The sequence below is a fragment of the Leptopilina heterotoma genome, unplaced genomic scaffold (genome assembly GCF_015476425.1).
Source record: "Leptopilina heterotoma isolate Lh14 unplaced genomic scaffold, ASM1547642v1 Lhet_45, whole genome shotgun sequence".
NCBI classification, from domain to species: domain Eukaryota; kingdom Metazoa; phylum Arthropoda; class Insecta; order Hymenoptera; family Figitidae; genus Leptopilina; species Leptopilina heterotoma.
Window position 1 is genome coordinate 2983033 of NW_025111086.1, and position 10250 is coordinate 2993282.

Consider the following 10250-nt stretch of genomic DNA (forward strand, 5'->3'; position numbering starts at 1 on the left):
CTTTAAAATACGCGCTTCTTGCAACATTTGTAACAACACTCCTGATTGGTGGACAATCAACCGCGCAATTTAAAATTAATTTTCAAATAGTTCGTTATAGTTCTTGTACTTTTTGTTTTTTTTCTCTTGTTTGCTTTTTTATTTTCATTTATTTTGTCAAAAATTCTTTATCAAAACAATGAAAAAAAAACAAATTTTATTTTTATTTACTCTCTCCAAATAGTAGAATAAGAAAAAAAAAAATTCAGAATGCGCTTTCTAGTTGAAAATCAATTTTTTATCCTTGATAATTAATTGTTCTACACATGCAAACTTTATACATTGTGCATAATATTTAAATAAATGACATTCCATTAGATAAAAACGCATTAGGCGAAATAAATTTACTCTGCAATGAGATCGTTAAATGATAAAAGGAAAAAAGTAGACTACTCATTATTTGTATATAATAATATATATTCCATTTTTTTCTCGCCTTTAAATTGTCTTTGTAAAATAGAAGAAAACAAATTGTTACAAAATTTACAGGAAAAAAAAATTTTTGATTTTGGCTGTCCTTGAAATAATTTTTATTTAATTATTCAAGTATTTGATATTTTAAATAATACTATAATAATAATAATAATAATAATAATAATAATAATAATAATAATAATAATAATAATAATAATAATAATAATAATAATAATAATAATAAAATAATAAATAAAAGAATTAAATAAAATATTAAAAAATAACAATAAATTAATGTTTATTTAATTATTTTTCAATTTATTAATTATTATCATTATTATTAACTGATAATTAATTTAATTGACGGGCTTGTCGCGTCAATAAATAAAATTATTATTAATAATAAAATCAAAATTATTAATAAAAATTACCTAATTAAATTAACAATTAATTTACAATTAACAATAAATTAAAATTAGTTTACAATTAATTATAAATTAAACTTATTTAAATTAATAATTTTAATAAAATTATTAATAAAATAAATAAAGTAAAAATTATTGAAAATTAAAACTGGAAAAAAATTATTATTTTTAAATAATAATTTTAAGTTTAATAAAAATAATTGAATAAAAATTTTTTTTGTTATTTTGCTATTAATTTTTGTTTTTATTATTTAATATAATTATTAAACAAATAAAAATTATTTCACGCCTTTCAGAAAATGAAAATAATTTTTTTTCCTGTAAATATTGTAACAAAAAAATTTTTTAATTTTTTTTTATTTAACAGACAAGTTTTAAATGAGAAACAATTGTGAAATTGTTGAAATTTAAGTAAAGCTAGAAGAGAATAATAGACAATAGGTTCTTAGGTATTTAACAGAATGTCAGTATTCGTATGTCAATGTCATTTTCGCTTAAATATAGTTTCATTAATAATTTTCTTATTTTTAATAATTGTTTTGTTTTCTTAAACTATTTTTCACACCTTATGTGTACAATTTATTTATTAAATTTAACTTTTATATATACATCTGTGTGCTGTACTGGTTGCGCATAAACTAAAATAAAATTTTTTTAAATATTTTTCCCAATATTTAAAAAATTTTATTTTAAACTTTTTTCCTGAAGTTTATTTTCGAACAGAAATTTAAATAAAATAGAGAAAAATACTAATTTTTGAATTTTATTCATTTTTAATTAAATAATTAAATAAATTTTTATTCTTTAAACAAAAAATTTAAAAAAAAAAATAATTTACAAATATATTTTTTTTAATATACAAATAGAAAGAAAACAAATATTTTTCTTCATGATTTTTTTTTATTTTTTTTTGTGTCTAAACGATACTTTCTCAATTAAAATTTAATTTTATCGATAAAATTACTTTTTATATTTTCGGCCAAAAATAAAATTTTTTAATTGTTAATTAAAAAATTATATTATTTAATTTTTTTTTATATATTTTTTATAATACATTTTTTATTTTGTTTTAATAACAATAATAATCAGTGAAAAAAATAAAAATTATATTTGTACGAAAAGAGCTTGTAAAGTTTATAAATAAATTCAATTTTAAAATCGGGCCGCAGGGGAAAAAAACAGTAAATTAACTAATTTCGAGTGTCACGCACATTTATTATTATTTTAATATTTATTAGAAACATATAAAACATTAGAGAAAGAATTTTTGAAAAATTCAGAAATTCTTGACACGGGGAATTGAACCCGAGTTCTTTCCAAAGCGAAGACAATAACCATTTAGCTAACATAATAACCGATGATTTTTAAAAATATTTCCATTTTCTTCTTTTTGGTTTTTCCATGTTTTTTATATTTTAAATATTTTCGTTTTTTGAGGTAGTTTCATTTTTTTCTCCCTCCTTTTTTTCGTCCACTTGACCGCAAGCAGGCGGACAAACAGGTGAAATGGTTTCTGCACAAAGAAATAGACGAAAAAAATACTAAGAACCAAATTTAAATTAAAAAAAAAAGAATTAAATATGAAAAAAAAAATTTACTTACCAAATAGTTCGACTTTGGTTTCGGCAGAACCTAATTTATTTGAAGCTTTGCAGAAATAGTCGCCGAAATGGTGTTTTTCGATATTTTTCACTCTGAGTGTTGTGTCAGTGTATTCGTCGGCAGTGGCGAAATGGGAAATTTTAAAATTCTGATTATTCGACAATTGAACGTTGTTCTTGATCCAAACAATTGCTGGCGGTGGATATGCCTCGATGTGACACTTTAACTCAATGTCGTACTGGAGGGCCTGTCCAAGAAATGGTCGTGTTGCCGTTATAACCGGAGCAAATTCAACTTCAACATTTAAATTACGTTTCGATTCTGGTCTCACTCCATTTTCAGCGACACAGTAATAGGTACCGCGGTCCTCCTTGCAAACTGACGCTATTTTCAAAATGTTACCACTGTAATTTTAAAGGAGAAATGAGAAATTAATCGTATGCTAATTTCACGCGCCTACAACGAGAGTAAAAGAGAAAAAAAAACATTTAAATTCCATTTTCTGTTTGAATTAAATATATATATTTAAATGAACCAAAACATATGTTTCAATTAAAATTAAATATGTTTGACTGTAAAGCAAAGATATTTTAAGTTTGATTTAAACAAAAATATGTTTGAATCAAATAAATCGTTTTCAATTATGAAAATAGAAATTAGAAAGCGAAAATTTACTGATAAACAGTTCCGCCAGTTGGTAGATCAACATTATTTTCTCTTCGCCAGAAAATTCGTGGTGTTGGATAACCGTCAGCGTAGCATTCCAATTGAACAGTTTGTCCCTCGCTGACAACTAAAGATCTTGTCGAATTATCATTGATAACTGGCGGTCGACGAACATGCAATTCAACATCAGCTGTGATAACATTGAAAATTGTTGCAACAATTTGACATTCATAGAGTCCAGCATCCTTTTTTTGAACATCTTCAATCTGCAAACAATAATTTTTCTTTTTTTTCTAATGAACTTTCAAGATTTCTAACTTGAAAACCCCCACAGCATCTTAACATTTCGACAATATTGCTGCAAGTTTCACAATATTGAGGCAATGTTGTCGATGTTTGCTGAAAGTTTAGATATTGTGGGGAACAGCTATTTTTCATACTCCCAATTAGAATAAAAATTTTCAGCAATTTTGCAAAATTATGATGAAAATTTTTATGCTAACCGGAAGTATGAAAAATAATTGTTCCCCGACAATATCTGTCAATGCAATGCAAAAGTTGAAAGTTTCCACTGCAAGTTTGTGGGAAAGTAATGAAATTACAGAATTTAATGAAATAATACAAAAAAGTACAGATTTCTGCGGATATTTTCAAGTATAAGCAGAAATTACCAACTTTGTGTTGTATTAAAGTTTTCTTTAATGCAACACAAAGTATGGATGACGTCGCTTTTACAGCTGGTGTTAGACAAAAGAAATTTTTACCTTTAAAACATATGTTGATGATCTTTGATGGTACCTAAGAGAAAATCTACTATCTAGTACGATTAATGTGGTACCGGTTGATAAGGGTAATGAATAAGTACTACCCTTTTTTACCCACAATATCGAATAATCAGTGGCATTCTGCACTGAACATTGCAATTCTACTGTACTTCCAATATCTTTTGTTTGCTCCTGCGAAATATAGGAAATACTCGGCTTCAACTGGCATGTTACTGTAAAATGTAATTTTATGTTAATTATATCCAGATTGCACGCAATATTAATTCCTTCATTCTGAACAAATCAGAAAAAGATGAATATTAACCCACACAGCATTGAATGTTTCTTAAAATTTACTTCTTATAAAGAATTATATATTAACAAATTTTTTAAATAATAATTGAATAATTCTTTTGACTAATTTTAATAAAACTTTTTGAAATATATAGTTACATTTTTCAAGGAGTTTAGTGTTTTTAACTAAAATTCTTTTATAAATCCATTATTTTTAATAATTAATTAAATATTCATTTATTGACAAATTTAAGTTATTTTAGAAGATTTTGAATTATTAAAATATTTTCAAAAATCTATGTTCATTAAAATTTCTAATTAAATTAATTCAACATTAAAAGTTCTAGATTAGAAATTAATATTATCAGTTTCTTAATTATTATTGTGAATGAAAAAGGCAAAATTAATTACATCAAAAAATACAAAAATCAATTCTGTTCAAAAATTAAGAAATTGGAAAAAAAATCTGTAAATTTCCAGATAATTAGAACTTTTAAATTTTGAAAACTAAATTTTTTTTTTTTCCAAATTTTGATTGTTTGATAGCATTTGGGTGGGGGTGCTACTACTTAAAAATTGAAATAAAATTCTCCATTCGTCAGAATTTCGTTGAACTCAGGCTACCTTTTTTCTATGGATGTTCGATAAAAATAGAATAATTGATTCATATCAAAAACTAATTGTAAGTTTGCGTCAGAACAGTTGGTTTACTTATAGATTAGATTAGATAAGATACTAGCTTATAAATAATTCTTAATACTTTATATACAATTATTGCGTTTTTCTTAATTAAACAATATTTTTGTTTATTATTCATATTAATTATGAATTATCCAATACTTTGACTGCATTTATTGTAAATTAAAATAAGTCCATTAATTCAGAATACAATAAATATTTATTTGTCTTTAATTTCTTTCGTCAACTAGAAAAATAGATTAATATCAATTTTATCAAAAAACAAATCTTTGCTTCACAATTATTATTGTTGATTTGCTTCAATTACACTTATTGCTATGGGTATAGAAAATAAATTTCAAAAGTATTTCAAAAAGAAAAAAATTTTTAATTTTAAAAAATTAGTTTACAATAAAAAAATATTATTAATAAACAATTTTACCTGTTTGTAGTAACAAAAATAGTGATAGAGTCAAAAAAGCTAGTAACGTCATCGTAACACACGCACCAAAACAATGAGATGAATTCAAAGCCGAAAATTCAAGCGCTCTTAATTTATTACAAACTAGAGGGTTTTATAGTTTTACGCTTGCGTGTTTAATCAGCCAATTATAATTTCACACGATAAATACTTTTTGACGAAAATTTTAATAAAATTCTTAGCAAAATTTCATTTATTTTAATAAATTATAAAATTCAATTACGTTTAAAAACTAAAAAAAATTATAGTAAAAATTTCAATTATCTTAATAAATAATAAAATTTGTCAAAATTCAATTATTTTGAAATGTTTCAGTAAAATAATTCTTCTCTGAAATTCAATTATTTTCTAAATATTTTATTAAAATTCTTGAAAAAATTCCAATTATTTTCAAAAATAATTAAATTCTTCTCTGAAATTAAATAATTTTATATAAAAAATTTTAATAAACTTCTCGTCAAAATTTCAATTATCTTTATAAATAATAAAATTCTTTTTTAAATTTTAATTATTTTCAAAAATACTAAAATTTTTTTAATTTAAAATTCTTTAAAAAAAACAAAAAAACAAAATTCTTCGCAAAAATTCAATTATGTTCAAAATTTTTGTAAAAATTCTGTTCAAAATTTCAATTACTTTCATAAATAATAATTTCTCCAAAATTCAATTGTATAGAAAAATTTTAATAAAATTCTTAGCAAAATTTCATTTATTTTAATAAATTATAAAATTCTTCACGCAGAAATTCAATTATGTTCAAAAATTGAAAAAAATTGTAAAAATTTCAATTATCTTTGTAAATATTAAAATTCTTCGAAATTCAATTTTTTTTTGAAAAATTTCAATAAACTTCTCGTCAAAATTTCAATTATTTTCAAAAATAATAAAATACTTCACAGAAATTCAATTGTTTTAAATAATTTTAATAAACTTCTCGTCAAAATTTCAATTATTTTAAAAAATAATAAAATTCTTCACAGAAATTCAATTTTGTTCAAAAAATTAAAAAAATTCTATTTAAAATTTCAATTATCTTTATAAATAATAAAATTTTTGACAAAATTTCAATTACCTTTATAAATAATAATAAAATTCTTCGCAGAAATACAATTACGTTCAAGAATTAAAAAAAAATTTCAATTATTTTTATGAATAATAAAATTCTTCGAAATTTGATTATTTTTTAAAAATTTTAATAAACTTCTCGTCAAAATTTCAATTATTTTCAAAAATAATAAAATTCTTCGCAGAAATCCAATTATGTTCAAAAATTAAAAAAAATTGTAAAAATTTTGAATTATCTTTGTAAATAATAAAATTCTTCGAAATTCAATTATTTTTATAAATAATAAAATTCTGCGAAATTCAATTATTTTTAAAAATTTTCATAAACTTCTCGACAAAATTTCAATTATTTTCAAAAATAATAAAATTCTTCGCAGAAATTCAAATATGTTTGAAAATTTAAAAAAATTTTCGTCAAAATTTCGATTATTTTCATAAATATGAAAATTCTTCGAAATTCAATTATTTTTAAAAATTTTCATAAACTTCTCGTCAAAATTTCAATTATTTTCAAAAATAATAAAATTCTTCGTAGAAATTCAATTATTTTTAATTCAATTTTAATCAAACTCTTCAAAAAATATATTTTTTAAAAAATTTTATTATATTCTCAAAAGAATTCAATTATTTAAAAATTTGTTGATAAAATTCTTTATGAAAATTAACTTTTAAGAAACATTCAATTATTCAATAAATAATTTACTTTTGTATTTAAATTTAAAAAATATTATTCGCTAAATTCTTTTAATTAGAAGTAAAAAAATTAAACAAAAAAATATATTAATAATTCGTTAATTTTCTTTTTAATATTAAAAAAAATTTTTTTTTTAAACTCTAAAAATTCACCACAAAAAAAAAGGGGAAAATTGAATCTTGAATCTTGATCTTTTCCACACTGATGATAATTATTGTCTAATAGTAAAAATTAATTTTTAAAAAAAAAATTTTTTTTTTCTCATCCTTTTATTTTTAAAACAATATTTAAGAGAAAAAAGAAGGGTTGAAAAAAAAGTCAAAGCTTTCTGTCCATTTACATTATCTATATAGCAGAGAAATGTTGTTGTCCATTTAGTTACCATAGCAATTTGAAAGCCTCATTTTATCGCCTGTCATTACTAGGTGGTATTGTCCAGGCCAAGACCTACGATATTCTACGATATTCATCATATAAGGAAGGATACCACGTGTATGCCTTTTATATTTGTGTGTGTGTGTGGCGAATAAATTTTTACACACACACACACACAATTTATAAAATATATATACAGAGAGGGAAAAATGTATATAGAAAAACACACAAATATAAATTACAGTATTTGTGAAAATAAGTAAATGTACTTTCCGGAGCTATCAGTACATATCATGATATTTCCGAAGACACACTCTACATGTCAATTGGCTCCTTTAATATAATATAGACAAGAAAAAAAAAAATAAATAAATAAGAGAATTTTTTAAATTATTAAAAAAAAACAATTTTTTTTCTTTTTTTTTTTTTGTTTTTTATTATTTTCGTCATGACTGAACAAATATTATTTTTAATTTTTAAAAAAGTTCAACAACACGTGCTTTTGATTTTGAATATAAATCAAGTATTTTGTGATTTAAACATTATGAATTATTTGCAATTTTTGCCAATTTTGAAAATTTGAATTTTAAAAGAAGAATAAGAAGAAGAAAAGGAAGAAGTATTATGTGTGATATTTCTCTCTTCACGGTACTAACACTTTTTATTTTAATTAAAAAATTAATTTAATTTATTTATAATTAAAAATTTATTTATTTTTAATTAAAAGTTAATTTATTTTTAATTAAAAGTTAATTTATTTTTAATTAAAAAATTAATTATTTTTAATTAAAAATTTATTTATTTTTAATTAAAAAATTAATTCATCATTTTTATTTAGAATATTAATTCATCATTTTTTTAATTTACGGTTTTAATCATAACTTTTAATAATATCGAGAAATAATTTTGGTAAATAATTTCAATACTTTCTCTAGAGTGAAAAGTATTAAACAAATAATTTTTGCAAAATAACTTTCATAAATAATAAACAAAATTTTAGTAAATAATTTTCATAAATGATCTTAGTGAATAATTTTAATAAATAAAGCAATTTAGTGGATATTTTTTAATAAATAAACCAATTATTTTTTAGTTAATAATTGTAATGAATAATAAACAAATTTTGGTAAATAATTTTCAAAAAGAATTTTAGTGAATAATTTTAATAAGTAAAACAATTATTTTTCGTGAATAATGAATAATTTAAAAAAATACTAGACAAATAATTTTAGTGGATAATTTTAATAAATAATTTTAATTTTTAATAAATAGTAAAGAAATAATTTTAGTAAATATGTTTTATAAAGAATTTTAGTGTCTAATTTTAATGAGTAAACCAATTTTTTTTAGTGATTAATTTTAATAAATAATTTTATTAATTTTTAATAAATAATAAACAAACAATTTTTGTAAATAATTTTGTTAAATTGGAAACGAATCATTTTAGTGAATAATTTTAATAAATAATTAATAATTCTTGATTAAAATAAATATAAAGTGTGAAAATTGACTGGATTCTGTTCGATTTATGATTTCAGTGAAAATGTGAATTCTGTGAATGCGTCAATTGAATAAAAAGAAAAAGAAGAAAATACTACGAAAATCGAAAGTGAATTTTTTTTATTGAAAGTGAAAATAATTGTTTTTCTTCCAAGTGCAAAAAAAAACTTTTTTTTTATATTCAATTTTCGCAGTGATATATTTTTTTTAAATTGCAATTTTTATGTAATTTAAAATTTACATGAAAATATTTTTAATAAAAAATATTTCGTTCATTTCAACGATCAAAATTTGTGATTCATATTAAATTTTCTTGTAAATAAAAATTACTTTAATAAAATAAAACAAAAATAAAGGAAAATAACAATTTCTTCTTTTACTAATTTATAGTAAAATAATAAAAATTATTTTCTTTTAACAAAAATTAGACAATTTTGTTTTCTACTTTGAATATTAAAAAATTTATTTCTTCTTTTAATTTAGAAAATTGTTTGATTATTAATTAACGAAATCGCAGATTATTAATTAACGAAATTAAATTATTTTTTCTTTTATTAATCTTTTTTATAAATTATTTCTCTATAAAATTTAAAATTTTCCGTTTCATTTTATTTATTTATTTTATTTATCTCTTTATTTATAATTTCTGTACTTTATATTCATTAAATTATTGTGATATTAACAAATAAATAAATAAAATACAAATAAATATAAATTAAAAATAATAATTAAATTAAATTATTATTATTTAATAATAATATTAAAATAATAATTGTAAGCTTTTTAATAATTATTTTAATTTTTATAATTGAATAAAACTAAATTGAAACTTATTTCTGTTGCAGGTGAAATTGAATTTGTTTAATTCAGAAGAAAATTCAAATTAAGCAAATAAAAACAAAAGGAAAAATAATTGAATCAGACAAAATTAAATTAATTCAATTTAAAAAGTTAAAATAAAGAAAATAATTAGTAAAAAGAAAGAAGAAATTGAAAAAAAAATTATTAAAGAATAAATTTTCATCAGTGAAGATTAAAATTATCAGGTCAAAAACTCTTCAGATTAAAAAGCAAAAATTAGAAAATGAACAAATATTTATAAATTGTAAGAAGAAAGGAATAGAAATAAAAATTTGAAAATAAAAATAAAAACCTTATAAATTACAAGAATAAAAATTTCGAAGAAAGAAAAATTAATGCAGAAAGAAAAAATTAGAAAATCTAGAAGAAAATTTCAAAATCTAGAAAAAAAA

At 20.2% G+C, this 10250-nt stretch overlaps 1 protein-coding gene across 1 annotated transcript; it reads right to left on the reverse strand.

Moving 5' to 3' along the window:
- Positions 1-2072: 2072 nt before the first annotated feature.
- Positions 2073-5433, reverse strand: LOC122507113 (lachesin-like). Its single transcript, XM_043619658.1, has 5 exons — positions 5325-5433; positions 3911-4143; positions 3156-3412; positions 2481-2884; positions 2073-2391 (listed from the first exon to the last, which is right to left on the reverse strand). Exons 1-5 carry the CDS (start codon positions 5374-5376, stop codon positions 2294-2296), a joined length of 1044 nt encoding a protein of 347 aa, XP_043475593.1. The 5' UTR covers positions 5377-5433; the 3' UTR covers positions 2073-2293.
- Positions 5434-10250: the final 4817 nt, after the last annotated feature.

What these genes read in the sequence shown, in the direction of transcription:
- LOC122507113 (XM_043619658.1), bottom strand. Translation starts at nt 5,376, where the DNA reads ATGACGTTACTAGCTTTTTTGACTCTATCACTATTTTTGTTACTACAA. An exon ending in ATTTTTGTTACTACAAACAG is followed by an intron (nt 4,144 to 5,324) that starts GTAAAATTGTTT and finishes TACATTTTACAG; the next exon opens with TAACATGCCAGTTGAAGCCG. An exon ending in AACCAAAGTCGAACTATTTG is followed by an intron (nt 2,392 to 2,480) that starts GTAAGTAAATTT and finishes TTCTTTGTGCAG; the next exon opens with AAACCATTTCACCTGTTTGT.